Source organism: Panthera leo, chromosome F2, assembly GCF_018350215.1.
Source record: "Panthera leo isolate Ple1 chromosome F2, P.leo_Ple1_pat1.1, whole genome shotgun sequence".
In the NCBI taxonomy this organism is placed as follows: Eukaryota; Metazoa; Chordata; class Mammalia; order Carnivora; family Felidae; genus Panthera; species Panthera leo.
The window spans coordinates 39,053,748-39,076,068 of record NC_056695.1 but is presented as its reverse complement, the minus strand read 5'-3'; the positions used below and the strand labels follow the sequence as shown (position 1 = coordinate 39,076,068).

At 42.5% G+C, this 22,321-nt stretch overlaps 1 protein-coding gene across 10 annotated transcripts in view; it reads left to right on the top strand.

Annotated features, from left to right (window-relative positions):
- Nucleotides 1–22,321, top strand: part of RUNX1T1 (RUNX1 partner transcriptional co-repressor 1) — a 154,531-nt gene that overhangs the window by 89,952 nt on the left and 42,258 nt on the right. For 9 of the 10 annotated variants that reach the window (XM_042923327.1, XM_042923321.1, XM_042923319.1 and 6 more), the window contains 4 exons: nucleotides 1,455–1,636; nucleotides 13,691–13,941; nucleotides 18,966–19,051; nucleotides 19,613–19,814. In XM_042923327.1, coding sequence (XP_042779261.1) covers nucleotides 1,455–1,636; nucleotides 13,691–13,941; nucleotides 18,966–19,051; nucleotides 19,613–19,814 — 721 coding nt within the window. The remainder of the gene's footprint in view (nucleotides 1–1,454; nucleotides 1,637–13,690; nucleotides 13,942–18,965; nucleotides 19,052–19,612; nucleotides 19,815–22,321) is intronic. The other variant, XM_042923328.1, reaches the window with a different exon arrangement.

Below are 22,321 nucleotides of genomic sequence, written 5' to 3'. Positions count from 1 at the left end.
AGTGCCTGTCCCTGATAGTCCATAGGGCTTGTTTTTTTTTTTTTTTTTTAAAGGCTCTTGTGTCCAAAGATTGAGGTACCTGGGACCTCCTGGATTCAGCAACACTTTTCCACCCGATGGGGTAATCACGGTACATGGCACCTGGTTCCTACACATAAAATCCTTGTGTCATGAAGAGATTTATGTTATTGATCTTTCCTTGAATTTGGAGAGTTAAGGGCTATTGGGGATGAGTGCTGTTAGCCCTCCCATAACTATCCACTCTGTCCCCCTCCCCCCGGAAGGTAAAAAATAAAAGAGAAGAGAAAACACAACAACAACGTAGATTTATAATGTCAGGGTAAGTTGACTTCTCAGTAAAATTCCAAGATTTTCATTTTAATGCTTTACTGTGTGTGAAATTATCTCCTTCCTTTTTATTACATTTGAGCTTGCCAGAATGATCTATCAACAAGCATATTCTGAGACTCTTTTTCAAAGTGCTAGGTAGGCTTGGTGTGCAGTGAGAGCGATGTGTACATAGGATTTCTTCTTCTTTTTTTTTTTTTTTTAGAATTAGCCACTTTAATACATATATATATATTTTTTTAATGTTTTATTTATTTTTGACAGAGAGACAGAGCATGAGTGGGGGAGGGGCAGAGAGAGAGGGAGACACAGAATCCGAAGCAGGCTCCAGGCTCTGAGCTGTCAGCACAGAGCCCGACGCGGGGCTCGAACTCACGGACCGCGAGATCATGACCTGAGCCGAAGTCGGACGCTCAACCGACTGAGCCACCCAGGCGCCCCACACAGGATTTCTTCTGATGCTAGAAAACATACATTCCTCAGAATAAGGCTGATCGGTGCAAAGAAAGCAGATTTCCGTTGTAGACTAGTAGTATTTGCTGCTTTCTGCATAAATTCCAACTGGGATATCTGACCGAACTCAGGCCATTACTTAAATGTTGCATAAATCTGATGAGCATTAAAAGCAACCTTTACGTTCATCTCCGTATTTTTTCGTTTGGAGTTAGTAGCTGGCCAGAGGTATTTCACGGGGTTCACCTGTTTTACCTAGGTAGGTCACTAGATAGTTTGGATGCGTTAGGGAGCTCACCTCGAGGTTAATTGAACCGTATTTGTATTTCACGTCCCTTCCCTCTTCCCTGTGGAGACAGAAGTTGCTCACGGGTGGAGCCGGAAGCTGATATCCTATGGAGTTTATAATCCCGTTGTGTTGGAGTACGAAGGGACTCTAAAAGCAAACAGGTGCCACTTCCAAGGTTGTCCGGGACACCGAGGCGGGATCGGTGAGGTGGGCTCACAGAGGTGAGGCGCCCCACGTCTGGGGCGACCCAGGCTCAGGTGCTGCGCTGGGTCACGTGCACGCCAGTGTTGGAAAAAGCGGACCAGGTCCACTGGTTGGAAGGAGCCTCCCGGCCCGCCCTCTCATTCCTGTCGTGCTCCCACAGGCCAACTTGCCCCTGCTGCAGCGCGAGCTCCTCCACTGCGCAAGGCTGGCCAAACAGAACCCTGCCCAGTACCTCGCCCAGCATGAACAGCTGCTTCTGGATGCCAGCACCACCTCACCTGTTGACTCCTCAGAGCTGCTTCTCGATGTGAACGAAAACGGGAAGAGGCGAACTCCAGACAGGTGAGCGGGGGGTGGGGGGGAGGACCCTGGACTCACCGTGGCCTTTTCCTCCCACCTGTGGAACGAACACCGTGTTTCGCGTCACGTCTGAACTGCTGTCCCCTTGCAACACAGCACCGCGCTAGGGTGGCCGTCTCTGAGCTTGCGCTGGCCCGGGGTGGGGGGATGTTACAGAGCGATGATGAATCTCTGGCCCGTGTCAGTCAGTCTTTGGTGCAGGTTTATCGTCGTTAAAGGAAAAGGTGAAGATGAACAATATTCAGATATCCTAGGTGCCACTGATGGTCCTTAGACATACAGTCAAGACTGAGATTCTTATTTATTACATAATTCAACCCGACCACATATTTTGCCCTTCAGTGTTAGGAAATTTGCCGTTCCAGGTTTTCTCAGAACACAGTGGTTTTGAAGGCTGGCCTTTAGGCGTTGCTCAATAAACACAATGCAATAGCTTTTTCATTTGGGTTTTATTTGAGTTACGAGAAAACTTCTGGGAAGCTAGATGAACTGAGTGAAGATAGGCGTTAAGTTAATAGGATTAATAGATGGCATTTTTTGCTGAATAGTTTCTCAGCCAATATTCATTCCATCAGACACTCTGCTCTCACACCTGAGAATTCTAAGAACTGTAAAACAAAGCCCCTTCTCCATGCAGCCCTACAAAGTGGTTGTTGAATAAGGCGTTTCCATGAAATTTCTCATGTGCCTGTTAAAATAATTTTCTTGAGGACCTCATTCTCCTATATAAATATTTTCTAATAGAGGAGTATGAAGCCTTATTAGCAGTATCCTGCATAGTATTTGTAAAAATATGGAACTGTATCCAAAGGAAACTGTATTCAGAAATGTGTTTGTCACGTGATTTGTCTCCTTTCTCTACTTACCCATTGTCTCTTTCTGCATTTCATCAGGCATGAATGTGACAGCCTTTGAGGGGGTTAACGTTCTGGCACAATTATGTTCCAGATTCATAGGAGCTTATGATCCTTGGAGCTACTCAGAGACATCTATCTGTGACCGACTTAGCTACCCTTAAATGTATTAGCTGCTTTGCAAATCAGGATGTTATTAAAAGCCAGCCAGTTTACATACAGTTATTACATAATCCTCTGTTAAGCAGTTTTCATGCTACAGTCTCTGGAATTTTTCTCCTCTGGACGTAGGACCCTTTAGTGGTTTAAAATCCTAAAGCAAAAGGTTAAACGTTAGTTTACTTCTGACATGCTGTAGACCCACCTCCAAACATGACCTGCCTGCAGTGCCGCTTTCTCGTCTTTGCAAGCCGTATTTCCTCAGTCGTGTTGCAGCATTTGGTACTTTAGCTTTTAAAGGAAGCCGCTTAATCCAGGTGTCTGAGTGGTGTCCACATGATACTGAAAACCAAGAGCCAGCCCGAGGACAGATGACTCACAGGTACCTTACTCTGATTCTAACCCATTTACCCTGCAGGAAATCAGTGCTATGTGCAGGTATGGAGATGTTCAGGCTCCATTTTTCTAGGATCATATCAAAGAATTAGGGAGAGCGTAGATGGACACTTGGGAAGAAAACATTTGAGTGGACGCTCGGATACCAGGGAAAGGTTTAGATGGCTGCCATAAAGGTAAAGATAATCCTATAGGGCAAAATTGGAAGTGGACACCACCTGTTCTAGAAACCCCAATTGCTGACTAGCAGACAGAACAGTTTCATTTCCTTCTCTATATTCCCAGCCCTTGCCCCACTGGTTTTCTTTCCAGTGTTTTCTATTTGAAGGTGTTGTGCCTGCAGACTTTGCTCAGACGACGCTGAGGTGAGCCTTGAGCAGTGTGCTAACACTGATATGGAAACTTCCTTTAAGTTCCACACATAATCAGCATTTTTGTTTTGGTGATCTGTAGCTGTATGTGCATGCATGTTTGCATTCGATCAAGTAGAACTTTCTTAAAAGAGCCTCCAGGCTTATTCTCCCTTCGGTTGTTCATCGAGAGTTGCTGGCGTCAGAATTCACACAGTTGCTCTTGGGCTGGAACATTCTTTTGCAAGTGGGACCCCGAAGTGTGTGTTTTAATGGAAGGATGGCAAGTGGCTTTCCTTAGACTTAGGAGGATGGGTAATGAGAACATGTTGTGTAAATACATTTGTATCTTGTGGGAATGTGATCAGAGCCAAGAAAATATGGGTCTCTACAGTATTTTTTTGCATATATTTTCTGCATCTTGTTTGCATATGCATTTTCCTCTTCTCCGGTTATTTATCTGTATATCCAGATCTACTATATGAAATTTTATAGAGTATGGAGCTGACAGCAGAGCTTTTTTTGTTTTACTGAATGTTTTGTTGGTGCATATGGTCTGACATGGATGAGCAGCCACGGTGAGATTTTGGAGTCTATTAAACTGGCTCATTAAAAAGATCAATCTGTTTCTGTAATAACACTGGGAACCATCAGTCACTAAAAGAGGGAAAAACTGACACCTGAGGAGAAAACACATTTTGGTAATTTGTTCATGACATGTCACGAACAAAAGAGCGCTCTATATTTTGTTTACAACTTTGGGGGCTCAAATTCTGTGACGGTTGCAGATTTAATCCACTGAACAGTCATCGTGAATTTCAGGGATGGGTTTTGGCAAATGTAGCTTTCTTCTCATCCTTAAATGTGATTGCCACTGGTTATTTTTTTTTTCTTCTTCTTTTCTTAAACATTATTGTTATTTACAGAGAAATGAACACTCTGGAGGAATCTATGAAATTTTTTTTTCTGTCAAAAAAAACAAAAACAAAAATAAACCTGAAATCTAGTCAACTTCCTTTTTAAAATATCTCCAGGGTGAATTTTCTGAACAACTATACTGAGTTGGTAGGTTTGTGGTAGAATAGTGTACAACCTGACTTAGAAAAAGACAATTTTCGTTTTAAAATCACGCCATTATTTAAAATGCTGAGGAAAGTAAATGGAAAATTCTGATTTCTACTCTTCGTTGACATTTAAAAGTTGATTGGTTATGGTAGACCTTTATTTTGTCACTCTGTGAAGGAAGAAGATGACGAAGGGGATGGGGACCTTCCTTGCACTGATTACACAAAGTGACCACTTTCTTTTCTTTTTTTTTAACGTTCATTTATTTTGAGACAGAGAGAGACAGAGCATGAACAGGGGAGGGGCATAGGGAGAGGGAGACACAGAATCTGAAACAGGCTCCGGGCCCTGAGCTGTCAGCACAGAGCCCGACGCGGGGCTCGAACTCACGGACCGTGAGATCATGACCTGAGCCGAAGTCGGACACTTAACCGACCGAGCCACCCAGGCGCCCCCAAAGTGACCACTGTCAAAGATAAGACTAGAAGGGCACTCTTTAAAACTTCTCACCATGAGAGTCATGAAGCCACTCACGTTTTCATATGGGGTGAGGAGGGAAAGAACAATTAGACAAGGCTGCATTCCTTTGAGACTGCAAAATGGTTAAAAAAAACTTTAGGGTGAAAAAAAAAACCTGTGTTCCGTTAATTATCATTGCTACCTTTCTTTGCTCACAGCTTTGATATCGCAGCTTTGGGTCATAATGTGTCTTTTTAATACTGTATTCACACCTGTGCATGCTGATCTTCTGACTCAGAGAATCTTTCTTGCTTAAGAAATCCAGCTGAATGGTCTTTGGGTTTGTATGGGTAACACGAGTTCCACCTCCACCCCTTACTATTTCAAATGATCAATGTTAAATATTAATCCTCTTCTTCTAGGCCATCATTTTAATTTAACTATGCTTTAATTCGTTCTCAGCTTAACACATCGAGACTTTGTTATGTAGGCCACATAGTTGCACTATTATATATTTCCTCCTCCCTCAATAATTAAATATTATTTTCTACAAAGACTTGTTTGACCTTTAGAATTCTGCAGCTTGTCAGCGGGGAGGGATCTTTGGGATCTACCAGGCCAACCCTTTCTCTTTAGGCTCGAGGAAACGAAGGCCCAAAGAACTTGCCTAAAGTCACAGAGCTTCTTAGTGGCAAACCCAGCATATTTACATACCTGAAATCTTGCAGTTCCACAAATTATGTTTTTTTTTTTTAATTTTTTTAATGTTTATTTATTTTTGAGACAGAGAGAGACAGAGCATGAACGGGGGAGGGTCAGAGAGAGGGAGACACAGAATCGGAAACAGGCTCCAGGCTCCGAGCTGTCAGCACAGAGCCGGACGCGGGGCTCGAACTCATGGACCGCGAGATCATGACCTGAGCCGAAGTCGGCCGCCCAACCGACTGAGCCACCCAGGCGCCCCACAAATTATGTTTTAATATGCAGTCTAAATAAGCTCAACGAGAAATTAGGTGTCGTTCCCCCCCCCCCCCTTACTTTCCCCCTTTACTCATTTCTGCCATGTAACTGCCCAAGTGGGTAAATGTGATAGTATAATCTGGGGGTTTACTATCCGGGACAGGATCCTCAGTCAGCCAGGTTTCCTGACTTAATGAGTAAGTTAAAAAATACTGAAGGTTGGAGGGTCAGAAAGCAGTCGTTTTGAAACCGTGTTGGTTGAATGTTAAGATGGGTCATCACAGCACATGCCGGCTGAACCTACGAGGCCCATTTTTCCATTTCTGTAGAATAAGTGAGGTTTCGATGTTTTTGTCTTTCTAGAAAGAAAAGGTAGATACACTTTACAGGGAGTGGTAGGATTAACTGATGATGCAAGTAAGACTTAAGTTCGTATTGTCTTTTGCATTCAGTTGTCTATGACAAAATGTAGGGAATTTATGTTACATTCATGCATTCTTGTTTCGTGTCACAATCTTTTACGCAGTCTTGAGTTGCGTGAAGTGAGTAGTCATTCTTCTAGAGGTGACTTTTTTTTATATAGTCAGATCAATTGTGAAGGTTTCTAGTGAAATAGGATCAGGTTGCATTTACGTGATAAGAAGACTTGCATGGTTGTAGGGGATGTTTTGGTCTCTCCACACCAACCTCAGCATGAACTTGCCAGCCTTGCTTCTTGCTGCTCTCCTAGGGTCTAGCCCTGCTGAATACTCCTCATGCTTGAGTCTGCGTTCTGGTGATTTCTGCCCTTTTCCTTGGTTCTTGTATGTCATTCTATCCATACTTTATAGGCTAACTCAGTATCTACTATTTGAATGAAGGCTTCCCAATCATAACTACTAAAAATGGCTACCGTTTGGAGTGTCTGGGTGGCTTAGGTGGTTAAGCGTCCAACTCTTGGTTTTGGCTTAGGTTGTGATCTCATGGTTCGTGGTGTCTAGCCTCACGTCAGGCTCTGCACTGAGAGTGCTGGAGCCTCCTTGGGATTCTCTCTCTCCCTCTCTCTCTCCTTCTCCCTCTGCCCCTCCGCTGCTCACAAGCTCAATCTCCCTCCTTATCTCTCTGTATCTCTGTCTCAAAAATAAGCTTAAAAAAATGGTTACTGTTTTCCTGAGCACTTAAGATGTGCCAGTCCTCACGCTAAATAACCGACATATTAATATATAGTAGGCCCCCGCCATCCGGGGGCATACGTTCCAAGCAGTCCCCCGCAACGGATGCCTAAAACCACTCTGTATACTGTGTTTTTTCCTCTACGGACATACCTGCGATAAAGTTGGATTTACAAATTAAGCACAGTAAGAGATCAGCAACCACGTGAATAATATAGAACAGTTGTAACAACACGCTGTAATAAAAGTTTGTGTGAACGTGGTCTCAAAATATCTTACTCACCCTTCCTGTGATGAGGTGGGATGAAGGAATGCCCACGTGATGAGATGAAGTGACATGGATGACGTGGGCATCGCGATGTCGCATCAGGCTATGATAACAGGCCTTCAGATGATTCGTTAGAAGGAGGGTCATCTGCTCCAGGACTGCGGTTGACCATGGGAGCTGGGAAACCGCAGAGAGGGGGGGACTACCGTAGGGCACTTACTCTGATAGTCCTCCGGTGTACAGGCAGGCTGGAGAATGGGCCTGAGGTCACATGGCTTGTAAGAGGCACTGGTGGGATTCTGATCCTTCCTCCTCTGACTCAAACACCCATGCTCTTAGAGCTACGTTTCTTCTACCACCAGCCACTGAATGCCCCACCTCGAACACAAAGTGACTTGGTTAAGTTATTGAATGCCAAATGTGTGCTGGGCTCCGCACGCGGAGTTTTTCAGATAGCCCTCTTAGTAGCTCTGAGACCGCCATTCTCACTTTGTGGATGAAAACACACAGGCTCATAGGGGTTAAGCTTTCTAAGTTCCAGCAATCAGCAGTGCCAAAATCTGAAGCCCTCTCCATAGCCTCCGCTCTTTCGAGTGTCATCGTGGAGTGATCTTTATTCCTAACAGCCCAGTCCCCTCTTGTACTATTTTTATGCTACCTGCCAAATTCAGGTCCTGCATGGACGTATAGAAGCCTTATGTCTCTGATGAAATGATGTTTATTTCTTGCCAGCATGCTTCCAGATAAGTCTAGTACTGAGAGGTAATCATATGAGGAGGGTATTGGGGGGATCGTGAGTTGTGGCTTGGTCATCTTTGTATTCCCACTAAAGCTTAGGACAGCACATTACACACACTAGATGTCTGAACCAAAACAAAGGAAAACGCCACACGCACAACACGCATAACAACAACAATGCCAGCACTACTGGAACAAAGAAAGTTAAGCTGAATGCCGTCATTTCCAGGAGTATACCAAACGGGCTCTCCCTCAAGAATCTTGCTTGCTTGCTTTCTTACTTTCTTGCTTTCTCCTGTTTTAAAAGACACCTATCTGAAACAGCCACAACCATGAAAATCGCCATGAGTAGCCCAGGGACAAAATGCCATGACCGGTTCACTGATGGGAAAAAAACTGGAGGGCTCCAGTTGGAATTTCTAGATGAGAGAGTAAGAAAGCACAGTTTCAGAGAGAGGTCAGGAGCAGGAGAACGTGAGTACCTTGCAGTGGCCAGAAATTAGGAAAGGCACGGGGACAGCCAGCAGCAAGTACCCCAGCTGCTGAGCAGGTGGCAAGCTTTAGGAGACACGGGAGGCAAGACTCAGATGGCTCTGCAAACCCGCAGATTGTAATCTTTGAAGATCCAGGCGTGGTGGGTGTCTGTCTGGAGTGGCAAACGCCCACCTGCATCTTATTCACTCCTGAAAGTATTAGCATACTGCTCAGGAAGCTGTCTCCTGGGTGCTGCTTTAGCCGTGGAGAGACGAAGGCGCTTCTTGCCATATGGCCCAGCGGTGATGGTCCTGTGTCCTCCAGCTCTCTGTGCTCCCCCATCTTCCTCCAGGGAGATGGCAAGAACGTTGAAACCACCCTGGGGTGTCATGAAGAATTAGGTTTGATTTTCCTTTTAAGGAGGCAGGGTAGTTTGTTAATATATTTCATTTCAGATACATTACTCAACACCAGTGGGAAGGTGTTCTGTAAAATTTTTACCTAAACTCACCTAGTTCCTAACAATTCCTGAAGAGACCTTTGGCTGATTTGTGTTCTGAAAATAGGATGTCAAGAATGATATCCCTCCACTTTGGTTCAGCGTCCGGTTAGTCTCTGGGAACCTTAACAAATCACACGTGTTCGGAAAGGGAAGGAAGATGTATTTAAAGTTATTAATGTCTTTGGGCTTCTTGATCATACAACTGTTACCTCCTGAGATTTAAGTACGCACTTCTGAAATAGAAAAATACATGCGTATGTTTTGATTGTGACAGTCTGCTGGCATCTTAGCCCTGGCTCTGGCTGAGATGCTGGTTGAGGGAGACAGTGGTGGGAGCAGCCCGAGATGAGGTGTCCTGGGGTAGGGCAGGGGGGTCTGTGCCAGGGAGTCAAGCCCTTGGCCGCACTTGATTAGGAGAGGAAAGTTGTAGCATGACTTCCAAGTTTCTGCTTGGGCGACTAGGTAGAAGGTGGCAAAATTGACCAGCACAGGAGGTACCAGAGAAGGATGAGGTCAGTTTGGACACGTCCTGTTTGAAATACCTGCGGTAACTCAAAGTGAGGACCCAGCACAGATACTGATTTGCAATAGCACTGAGGTTAGAATTTGTAAGTTGTTTTCCTTGCCATTCTGTCGCCTATTATGCTGTCCAGATTTGCATCTCTCTAGAACGGCAATCTTCATAGTGATATTTTCCGCCACATTTTTTTTTTTTTGAGGAAAAAAAAATGCCTGTTCGAGTCATGTAGGAGATTGGTCCTCTCATTCTGTCTGTCATGATTTTATAATAACTTTTTCCATTTCCCTCATTTCCTTGAATGTTACATTGTTCTATATAAATAGGGATTATCAGCTCACACTAGTCAATCATAAGTTTTGAAATACTTTATGTAGAGGAAAATGTTTTAAAAATGTGTTGTTGTTGTTGTTTTTTTCTAAAATGGTTCACAGCCTTTATTACTGAGGAGCTGGGGGGAAAACACAGCCTGAGATGCGGTAAAATGTAAATTCGGTCACCTCTTAAGTTTTGGGGTGTGTGTGTGTGTGTGTGTGTGTGTGTGTGTGTGTGTTTTAACACATATTGTTTGCCTTTGGTCCCATTTTATTGGACAGGAAACTGAAGCCAGAATGTTAACTTTCCCAAGGTCACACAGCTGAGTCCTGAATGGCCCTCTGTTCTTAGGGTCATCAGACTCTTGAGAGAGGAATGATTGGGATCTAAATGTTAAAGTAGTTGGGTTATGTTCAGGAGAATTTCTGCTGGGGAGATGGAATATTCTCAGGCTGATTTAAAAAACAAACAAACAAGAAAAATGCCTCCTGGAAATCTCTGAGATGTGACAGACTTCCCACTCGAATTTGAGTTATTTCAAGAGTATGCTGGGATGAGACAATGAAAAGCGATGGGACAGTTTGTTAGTTCAGCCCTATACGCTTTGAAAGGGCAACATATAAAGGGCTAATTTGGAATTTGCTCAAGCAAATGAGGTGGAGACAGTTGTAGGCATTTCTAAGAAGACGGCAAATAGTGCTTCAGATGTTTTAGTTACCTTTCTGGACATACATCCTTTGAATAGGGTTGCCCTTGTAACTGGACATGGTGATTTGTGGAAGCACCAGGGAGACTTCTTCATAGCTTTGTTTCTATGAGCCGTGAATGTTTTAATGCTTTGCTGGTAAAATATAGCTAACTTTGTGAGGTGATGAGCTTTATTGTTTCAATAGGCTAGCAGAGTCCTGGGACCCAGGATAGGACAGCAGGGACCTGATAGAAATGATAGGATAGACTCAGGACCTAGCCCTGCTTCTTAGATACTAATGTATCTATTCTACTAATGTAGAAACTAATGTTTAGGGGGGAAAAGCTTCGTTTTTCATAATAATAGGTCATCGAAGTAACAGCACTGATCAGACAGCTGATCTGAGGGTTCAAGTACATAACATATCCAACCACTTGGAAAATTATAAGAATTCTTCCAGTGTTGTGTGTTGCTGTTATCATTGAACCAGGAGAGACAAAACCAGTACGTTGTGTGGTTTGACAGCTGAGTCAGAGATATTTGTGTATTTAGAAATTCGACAGGGGCTGCTACAAGGTATTTAGAGGATAGTTTTTATTTTTGCGCCAAAAATCAGCTACAAATATTTATAAATTGTCCAAAGCAAAGAACAGAGAAGTTCTCTGTCGGCTAATGTGGTTGACTTTGACACCGTCGGGCCAGAGGACCATTAGCCCTGTGTGTTTTGATCATGACCCTGATGGCATAAGTGACCTGTAGATGTAAACAGAATAATTGAATTGCAGGATTTTCAAGCTAGCAAGGACCTCAGAAATCATCTAGTCCAGTGGTTTTCAAACTTGATATTAGCAGCAGACTTTTTCCTTTAAAATGGAACCTTAGGTGGAACCCCAACTGGTAAAACAGAAAAGAATAAGGGGTTTCCTCTGGCCCTTGAAATCTTGATTGTTTGGGGGAAAAGTTCTTCATTACCTGCAGAATCCCTTAAAAGCACCTCAGGTGGCACAGTTTGAAAACCACTGATCTAGTCCAACCCTTTCATTTTACAGATGAGCAAACTGAGGTCCAGAGAGGTTAAGTGGCTTGCCCAAGGTCACACAGCTAGTCGTGGAAGAGCCAGGACTAGATCTCAGGTCTCTTGATTCCCAGTCCAGTGCTCTTTCCACTACACCACCCTGCCGGTAAGGTAGGTGCTGTGTTAGCATTATGTTCGTAGCTACTAATAGTCTTCAGTATTTTCCAACTGATTTATGCTGGTCATGCACATTGAATGTTGAAGTGTGTTATTCAGAAATGTAGAGGATATGAAAATACAGATTCGAATGACATGAATATATTCTGAGAAGATAAATTGATAGCTAGAATGTTCCCTTTCACTTTTGAAAATTATTTTAAAGCAGTGCATTTAGCTAATGTCTGAGATACGTTGGGCATTTTAGTCTGTTATCGATGATCGATATGTATGGAGTCAATGTGTTTCAGACACATGCTCTGATGGGGCGGCATTAAGACTTCTGGCTGCCACTCTCACGAGGACCATGCCCTGCTGTCATTTCCAACGTTGCCCAGACTCCTGTCTCTAGAACGGTGCATCTTTATTCGGCATGCAGTGGGCATATATTCATTTCACATTGAACCCTGCAGAGTTTCAGTTCTCTGTGTGCTTGGGCCTTCTGTCTCTAACTCCTCCATCTTCCTCAACCGGTGTGTATAAACTGTCACCAAGGCTCTACCCTAAAGGGACATACAGGATGGTTCATGATAGAATCTTACTGCTCTAATCTCTGCATCTCTGTTGTTGAGTTAGTTTCCACGCAGATCCTTCTGGTATCATCAGACAGAGTATCCTGGATAGTAGGAAACCAAGAAAAGTGTCTTAAAAGGTCTCTATGCTATTGTCACCCACCTAAAACCAAAAGGCATGTGGAAATCTACAGTTACTGTGACTTGGTAGAATTGTTGTGGGGAAATTTCCCTGGGAAAATAGGTGTTATCACTGGCCTAAGGACAGAGTACTGGTCTTGTGGGGAGAGCCAAACACCAAGGAAACAATTAATTTAGGAGCTGTGATTTCAGTCAGTGTTGGATGTGGATCATTCTTATCTTACTGGATATACTGAGTGGGTCTCTAAGAATAGAGATATATACAGCCCCCAAATATTTCTTTAGCCCTATTTCTGTTTGAGACTCGAGGAGCAGTGATTAGTTATCAGGGCTCATTGGTAGACTGTATTCCTTCTGAAAGCCAAGTTCAAAGCTCTGCGTATCACATCACGAAGTACAGTCAGGGTGTGCCCATCTTGCCCTGAGACCTGATGACAGGTCACATAAGCTCTCTGGGCGAGCTTCCTCTGCTTTAAGGGGGGGCTTACTTCCAGGTGGCTGTTTATGACTGCTGATGAATGATCTCGGTGACAAAGGCAATGTCAGACTCCCAGACATGGCATGGCTTTGCTGTTTTAGTTCAGTTGGGTCAGCCCTTTGCAGTAGAACTTTCTGGGATGATGGAAATGTTCTGTATCTGTGCAGTCCGATACCGTTGCCAGAGGTGGTGATTGAGTACCCGAAATGTGGCTACTGCTAATGAAGGACTGAATTTTAAGCTTAATTTCAGTTAGCTTCCAGTGAAATTTAGACAGCTGCATGTAGCTATGGTATTGGGCAACACAGCTCTTAGATGTTCTGACATGAAAGTCAGATGCCAAGTTGGATAAATGGAACAGACTCCCCTTAAGAATTCATCAAGAGAGTGATGCCACACTACCTTGATGAATCTTCATCGAAGATAGTTCAGTTTTAGGGTAATTTGTTTGAAATCAGGTACTCATTTTTGAATGAAAGTGTTAACCATAGAGGGAGGTTGGGATTCCTCTTACTTGTGACCCAGCCAGCTGAGTTTCAACTGAAAAGATATTTGCTAACTTGAGGAGTGGACTCATTTTCTCATGTGTGCAGTCTTGTGATTCTTTAGGCCTCAGTATGGGTTTCAGTGAATTCCCATAGGTCTTCTGGGAAGCTGAGTTTTAGAAAGTTTCTGGCCAATAAAGAAGCATTCTGTTTATATTATAAGTTCAAATGTGAGTATCTGAACTATGCTGGCTTTTGAGTAACATGACGCAACTCTTTTCTTCCCCCTTTAGAACCAAAGAAAATGGCTTTGACAGAGAGCCTTTGCACTCAGAACATCCAAGCAAGCGACCATGCACTATTAGCCCAGGCCAGCGGTACAGTCCAAATAACGGCTTGTCCTACCAGCCCAATGGCCTGCCTCACCCCACCCCACCTCCACCTCAGCATTACCGTTTGGATGATATGGCCATTGCCCACCACTACAGGGACTCCTATCGACACCCCAGCCACAGGGACCTCAGGGACAGAAACAGACCTATGGGTAAGACTGAAGGATCTGTTCACTTCTTATGGGATTGGAGGCGTAAAGACTCACTCATTACTTCTCAACTGAACTTGAGGCTTGAAATCTGTGATAGGGGTAAAAATTCTCCTTCCTTTCTTTTTATTGTCTCCTTTATGAGAACACTTGGCTAGTATTAATATGTTCTTTAACAGCTGTGCTTTCTCTCTCAGTTACTTACAGTCTTCATGGCAGCAGGCTAACTTTTTTTTTTTTTTTTTTTTTTTTTTTTTTGGAAGGGGGCATCTACATTAATAATAGGGGCGCCTGGGTGGCTCAGTCAGTTAAGTGTCGACTTCGGCTCAGGTCACGATCTCGCAGTCTGTGGGTTCGAGCCCTGCGTTGGGCGCTGTGCTGACAGCTCAGAGCCCGGAGCCTGCTTCAGATTCTGTGTCTCCCTCTCTCTCTGCCTCTCCCCCGCTCATGCTCTGTCTCTCTTTCTGTCTCTCAAAAATAAACATTAAAAAAATTTTTTTTTCAATTAAGTCCTCAACAAATGCAAAGTGAATTTTTAGTTTAACATTAGAGATTTCGTATGCAGCCTGTCTGCCATAGATACATTTTTTTAATGTTAAAATATTTTTTTTTCCTCTCATTGTACTTTTATTTCAGATAGTCTCAGAGTTCAGTTTACTTTTCCCAGTCTGTGTGATATTCTGTATTTGAAAAATATGACATGGCATGATGTCTCTGGCTTAAATCAACAGGTGTTCTTTGAGGAATGATGTGGTACTCTTTTCACCTGAAAGTGACAGTGATTGAATTTAGTATTGACAGTTTTGTGTCATAGATCAAAGTACCAGAGAAAGAATGAGTTTGGGTAAATATGTGTTCCATCCGCCTGGGTTCATTCCTTCTTTACATAAAGCTACTGAAGCGAAGCGTTTAGGAGACATTGCCTTCTAAAGAGCAAGTGTCCGCCATGACAAATAAGAGGGAAGATGAACAAGGTAAGATTTGACACACGGCGCCAGAGCCCTGTTCCTGGGCTCTTGTAATTCTCATTTTGACGAATTGAGCTACTTGTAAACTGAGAACAACAGTCGATCATTTCTCCCTTTTCCATCTCCTGTGTCAGCCAAGTCACCACATGCCAGCAGGACTTCTTCAGTCAGCTGATTGTTGATGAACTTTCCTGACGTGGTAGACCCGGTGGACAGGATAGAGAAAACAGCAAGGGGTGACGTCTAAGTGGGAAACCAGAACACAGAGCTGAGGGTGCGGAACTTAGGGAAACACAGCCAGCCAGTTGTCTGCTGGGAAACACAACCAGCCAGTTGTCTGCTGCTCGAATAGCAGAGGCAGAGTTTTTAGCCACAGAGATGGCGTGATGAGCAACAGTTTGTGTTCAGTTTCTCACTAGGCTGCTAATGGGCAGGGCTGCCACATCGGGGTCTTTTGGCTTTCTACAAAACTTAACCCTCCAAATGTTCAGAAAGCAGAAAGGTGGGGGGGGGGTGGTGAGGGTGACAAGAGGGGCAGTTGAGGCCCCGGTTGTGAGATAGTAAACCAGTAGTTCTGTTGCCCCACAACGGTCATTTCTACATTTACATAGCGTGTTAGGCAAATGGCTAAGCATACAATTTGTGCTTCCGTAAATGCCAACCTGTCTAGTGTTCTCTCAGGTACCATTTCTGAAGAGCTCTCAAAAATGGTTATGTTATTTCTCAATCTGGATCAACATTTTGACCCCCAAATCAAATGTGGTAACAACCTCCTTCTAAGCAAAGGCCCTGTCATTTACTTAGGGCTTCCTGCCCCCAAGCCATAATTGCTCATTTTTAAATAGAAGTGGAGTCCCCAGTTCATTGTGAGACAGTTCAAGATATCCACTCTTGTAGGTGTTAAGGAATGGCCTCTTTTTTAGGCGGCAGCAAATGCTATTTTATAAAATATTAGTTCCAGTGCACTATAAAGTAATCAGCACGGAAGTAATTATGCTTATGTGCAATGATTATGTTTTCATCTAGTAATGTAAAATATTCCTTTATGAATTCTATCTGTACCCACTGGTTTTATGTGATTTTTCTTCAGACCACATTCCTTACCTTTTAATTATATTAGCTTATGAAGCTAATAGTGCTAATCTCTATAAATATGTGCAACTACTTAACCATCCCTAAAGTCTGGCAGAGTTTAGTGTGTGTTAATGTAAAATAAAATCTTGATGTACGAGTAACACATTGTGGTGTTACATTAGGCTGCCATTTTGAGAATATAAAAATTGTCATAAAAGTATACTTGGTCTGGTATGACTTATAAATGCCTGTTATGTAGAGACATACACTCACTAGAATCTTTTAATTAATAAAATACCTTTATAAGCAACATTAGTTTATAAGTAAACTTCGAGTTTTAGTCTAGTTAGCTAAAATCTTCTGAACTATACGAACCAGTTAGAATTCAACACTATTGTTAAATTGCCCACAAATGAACATGTGCTCTTTAATGATTATGAGCTATTTTCCCATAGTATATCCCTCTGGTATTATGAATAGAAATAAAAAGTGCGGTAATGAATATTTAAGTATCTGAAATAGAGAAATTAATAAATGTAAAATTTTGAGTTGTCTTAGTTTTTCCTTTTTAAAGATTTGATTCTACCTAACAAATGACCTTCAGAGTTCAGAAGCAGCAAATGATACATTTTCTCACCAAGTACTTGGGGTCCAACATGTTTCTAATGTACGTTTTTTTTGTTGTTGTTGCTAATTTTTTTTCAACCTTTATTTATTTTTGAGAAAGAGACAGTGCAAGCAGGGGAGGAGCAGAGAAAGAGGGAGACACAGAATCTGAAGCAGGCTCCAGGCTCCAAGCAATCAGCACAGAGCCTGACACGGAGCTCGAACTCAAAAAACGTGAGATCGTGACCTGAGCTGAAGTCGGACACCCAGCCGACTGAGCCACCCAGGCACCCCTGTACATTTTTTTTTTTTAATGAGATGAAGCTTAGCAGTATGCTACAAATGTTGGAATCTCATTAGGCACAGACATCTTGTTGCTCATTAATATTATTCCAGGTGTTAGAGCTTGTATCCTCACTGGTTTAGATCTGCTGAATTTTTGAAAAAAAATTTTAAATGTTTATTTTTTTGAGAGAGAGAGAGAGAGAGAGAGAGAGCAAGCACAAGTGGGGGAGGGGCAGAGAGAGAGAGAGAGAGAGAGAGAGGGGGACAGAGGATCCAAAGTGGGCTCTTCACTGACAGCAATGAGTCCAGTGCAGGGCTTGAACTCATGAACCATGAGATCATGACGTGAGCCTAAGTTAGCCATTAAAGCAACTGAGCCACCCGAGCACCCTTGAATTTTTGAAACTTTTGAGACCTCTGGAGTTCTTGGTCCTTAAAAGCAAATAGTAAGATGCTTCCATTGTGAAAGTCGATGCCATATTTATATCTTCATCACTCTCTGGTTGTTTTCTGTGATGACTCATTCAACGGTAGTGTTTTTTTTTTCCCCCTAAAACACAAGCAACAAATAAGTCAACAAAAACTACATATTTGCAAACATTTCAACTTGAAATAGTCACAACAAACAGAGTAATAACTAAATATTATTTCCCCCAGTGTCTTTTCTATTACGCAAATTAACACATATTTGCAATGTTACTTTTTTACCAATAGGTGGCATTGACAATTTTAACTTTAAAAATGAATCTCCAAACATGCTCTAATTAGACAAGGATGGTGTGAAGTGTTTTATATTTAGATCTTTATTTAATTGGAGAAAGCACTATCCTGCATTTGTTCACTTCTATTAGCTATAAATTAAATTGCATTTCATGGTTGGCTGAAAAAGAGTCATGTGACTCATCCTCTTTATTTCTCTAAATCAGGTAAAAGAGGGGACTTCTAACCTCTCTGATTCCACAGAAAATAAAGTGTAACATCTCCTAACTCTTACTGTCCTTTAACTCCTACACAATGTCCTCTTGAGAAGGAGCCTGGATGCCCAGAAGACAAAACCACGCTACACTTAATCTGCTATTCAGAGTAACAGTGTGCGAAGTGCTAACCCAAAAGGAGTTTGAATCATTTAAAATGGAAAACATTGCCATAGTCCAATGCCTTTCCTTTGTAGTGGACAATAAGCTGTTTCATCCATGATGGATTTGTAGGAGGAGCAACATGTTTCCGGGGGTCTCTGATCACAGCCTTCCACCCTGTTCTCTCAGTGAGACACATTTATTTTCCGTTTTGATGAGCCTCCTACCTGATTGCTCACGTTCACTGCCGTCGTTACTCACTTGGTGCACATTTCCAGGTTACGTGTTTGGGTTGTACCTTAACTCTGATGTTAAAGAGCATTAATTACCGCTAGAGATTACAAATTGGGATTTTCAGCTTCTTGGCTTGGATGCGAGACATTTGTCCAAACTTATGTCTGGTGTGTTGAATTTTTTCATAAAGGATGTCCAATTTATTTCTTTTTGTTAATGTTTTGGTAAATTGAGTGAGTATACGTTGCTTTCACCTTGTGCCAGCCCAATTTCATCATGGAGGTCTACACAACAGGATTGTGTTCCTTTACCCATGCTGAAATGCAGAGAAATTTTACCATGCTTGTTTTAAGAAAGCATAACCCTGTCCACGTAAAGTGATTTGTGCTGTCTTTATTTTTAATGCTAGAAAGCTACACTTTGAAACCACTTAATGTCCGCTTGTGGTTTCTTGTATTTGTTAAGAGGATATATTTATTTTTCACTTTGGGAACATTCTATGGATAATGGACTCAGCGCACGGTGTCCCTTTACTCCGCATCTCTTCATATGTAAAGGAAAGCGTTCTGACCAGATGACCTCTAAAATTCCTTTTAGTTTTAGCATTTTATCACTCAATGAAGAGCCCGTTCGGTAATTGTGAATCTGAGTATGACTTGTGTCTCCATCCAGAATCGAATGTATTTTCACATCATTTAGTTTAGTCTTTGCTAAGTGCCTGTGTGCATATGGATTATGTCCCGAATGCTTTAGGGTGATTCAGCCTTCTTCTGTACATTCATAGGGTTGCATGGCACACGTCAAGAAGAAATGATTGATCACAGACTAACAGACAGAGAATGGGCAGAGGAATGGAAACATCTTGACCATGTAAGATGTCGGTAATCATTTAGGTTAAATATGTCTTGAAAAGAATTGGAGTGGGGTTCTATGATAAAATAGAAATGTTGGAGATGCTTTGAGGGTATTGTGTTTAGTGCTATCCTTGAGAAACCTAATGAGTGGGAACATTTGAAATCAAATCTAGGATTTGATTTCTACGTTGATAACAAAGCCACTAACGTAAGAGAGATGTGAGGTCGTGGAAAGGAGTCCTCAAGGCCAGATCAGTGGGTTCCTGTTTTATCGCAAACGGGTCATTTAGTTTATACAGTAATGGGATTAGTATTTGGAAGTTGGCTGTGTGCCTTCAGCTGAAATCTCTGTCGTGAGTCATGTTCACGCCTCCCACGTTTCACTCTCATTCCCATTGAGTTTACTCATCTGTTGGGTCTCCGTTTCAAATCTGACCTTTGAAGATACTAGACTGAAGCCTTCAGGAATAAAATCACATCCCTCATCGTCCTAAAAGAGTTTGTTTCGCTGCCCACCAGAGTCTCTTGCGTTGTGGTGATTGCTGTGTTCTTCCCCTGTGCCCCGTTTCTCACACAGCTGTTAAACTGCATAATGGACATGGTGGAGAAAACACGACGATCTCTCACTGTACTAAGGCGATGTCAGGAAGCAGACCGGGAGGAGCTGAATTACTGGATCCGGCGCTACAGTGACGCCGAGGACTTGAAAAAGGGTGGCGGTGGCAGCAGCAGCCACTCAAGGCAGCAGAGTCCTGTCAACCCAGACCCAGTCGCATTAGGTACCTTTTCTTTGGATGGACCTACTGAACAGACACTGCTTACCGTCTTAATGCTGGTTGCATATTTAATCTGTCTTTTCAAAAATAAAGGATGTGCGGGGCATTCTAGGACGATAAACACTTGACATCCCCAGATAGGCCTCATCTCTCCGTTAGGAAGCCGGGCGCACATTGGCTTATACAGAGCGGGTCACAAAACTTAACCTCCTTTCCCAGGGTCCTGTTGGGCTTAGGGCAGAGCTTCAAAGCCAGACCAGAATGTCATCTGCATCACTCACACGTGTGCCTCTTCATAGCACAGCTCTTTGGACCCTGTCTCCAGTCTGCAAGAACAAAATCTCAAGGAGCGGGCCCCAAGCTTCTGTAGCTTCTAGTAAGCCCTCCGGGGCGCTGAATTCTGCCGCTGCACACGGTATTTGAGACGTATGGTGTCTGATTTTTCATTCAAGACACAGCCTCTGAGATAACCTTGTTTTCTAGCTCTATCTTTTATTTTAATAAAACACTTAACCAGGAAGAGATACCTATTAGTTCTGTAGTTTCCCCACTGCCACTTGCAAATTAGTAACGAAGGTGGCACTGTTGTCCAGTGACTTGACCTTGACTTAAGCTCGCGTAAATTTCTTCATGAATTCTAGTTCTACACAGGACTGTTTATATAGCCGTGCTTTAGAAGTTGGATACTCAATATGTGGTCGTATTTTATATTAATATGTGAGTATTGTTGGGGTTATAAATAGAATACCGTCACAAATACATGGAAAAATCCTGAGCCCGGGAGAACTTTTGAGTGGCCTGTGAACTTTTGCCTTACAATTAATAACAAGATGTCACCGTTTACACTGCTGGCCACGACACGTGTGTTCCATCTGAGTAAACTTAGTGGTGATGGATGTGTGTTGATCCGTGTTCTGTCATTTCGTCTTCCTCCTTGCTTAGCTACATACCTGTCAGCTAACTCAGGTTAGGGCACAGTCCAGTTCGTGCCACAAACGAAGCTAATGACATACACGTGCTGATCAGGCTCGTGACTTTGGCCTCATTTATTGCCCATGGCTGATTCTCAAAAATTAAAAGCTTGTATGTAGTGGCTGTGGATCATAGTATCTTTTTTGTTAAAATTATTCCTTAGGCAGTAAAGTTTGCTTTGTGCTTAGGTTTGTGGATTGCTACTGGTCGCTGAATGCTGAATGCCCATTACCGTAATAAGTGTTAGAGTAAGAAAGACTCCAAGTCACTTACTTTACTCTCTGGGCGTTATTCTAAAGTGTGTTTTAAAGACAAATGTGCATTTATTAGGTTTTGTTAAGGCAAGCAATGGAAATAGGTTTCACTTTAATTTGAACCAACGATGGTCCACATAAAACTATTTAGAGCCGAGCTGAGTAAACATCCTGGTTTTCTTTTTCTTATTATGAATAAAAAATTGGCTAATCGTGATAGGCGTTTTCAGGACAAATAAGGAAGATATTTGTAAACATCCAGTATAGGCAAAAATTGAGAACCTTAAAGTAAATACAAGTTTAGGAGTAGAGGTGTTCAGTTTAACCTGCTTTATTGAACAGATTCGTTGAGTCAGTACTTACTTCTCGAATGTTTATTGTGTGCCAGGCATTGTGCTAGGCAGTGAGATAAAGGAAATTCTTCTTTCCTTCCCTTGAGGAACTTTTAGTCTATTGGAAAGATAGGCAGGGCCATAGCTGGGGGCCTGGTATCAGATGCCACGTCAGATCGGTTCCCTGAACTGACAAGACGAGTATTATCTGCTGCCTACTATAAAAGAAAAAGTTCAGAAACCGATAGGACTTAATGCCTACGTGTGTTATTTTCAGCACGCAGAATCTAGAATGCCTTCGATTGTCACCACTATTGCATACACATTTGGGTGATGCAATTGTGTATTCTCCAGGAAGCTGGGTTTAGTTTCCCTGCTAATTAAAAGAATAAAGTTGGTTTGAAAACTTCTTAGGAGTACATAAATTAAATTATTTCCTGTGATGCTTCATGAACTCATAGTTTTGGTAATACGAGGTTGCTTTGACATTAAGCTTTTGTGGATGGTATTATTCAAAGACTACAAGCATTTGCTTTCTTTGTTTGGACTCTGACTGTTTTCTTTTAACAAACAGTCATGCCCCTTAGGGACACAGAACCCTAGATTGCCTTTCAAGAAACCATCACAACTTTAGAGGTTAACTTGTCAAGAGCCACACGATGTGCAAGTTTAAACATCCCGCATGTTATTTTGTTGTGCGTCCTTTCTTAGCCTTGAACTCTTTCAGTTTTGTTTCGTGGGGCTGGGCTGTGGCTCTAAGACAGCCGGTGGTTTGTAAACATGGACCACAGGCATTCACATTAGGCGCTTCCTAAGGTTCTCTCCTAGGTTTTAGAGTTGAATGTATAGATGTGTAAACAGAGGAGCGGAGATTACTGGCTGATGAGTCTATTTTCTGCTTCTGGAAAGTGTGGAGTGGCTATATGTGTGTGTATAGATAAGAGCTATGGAT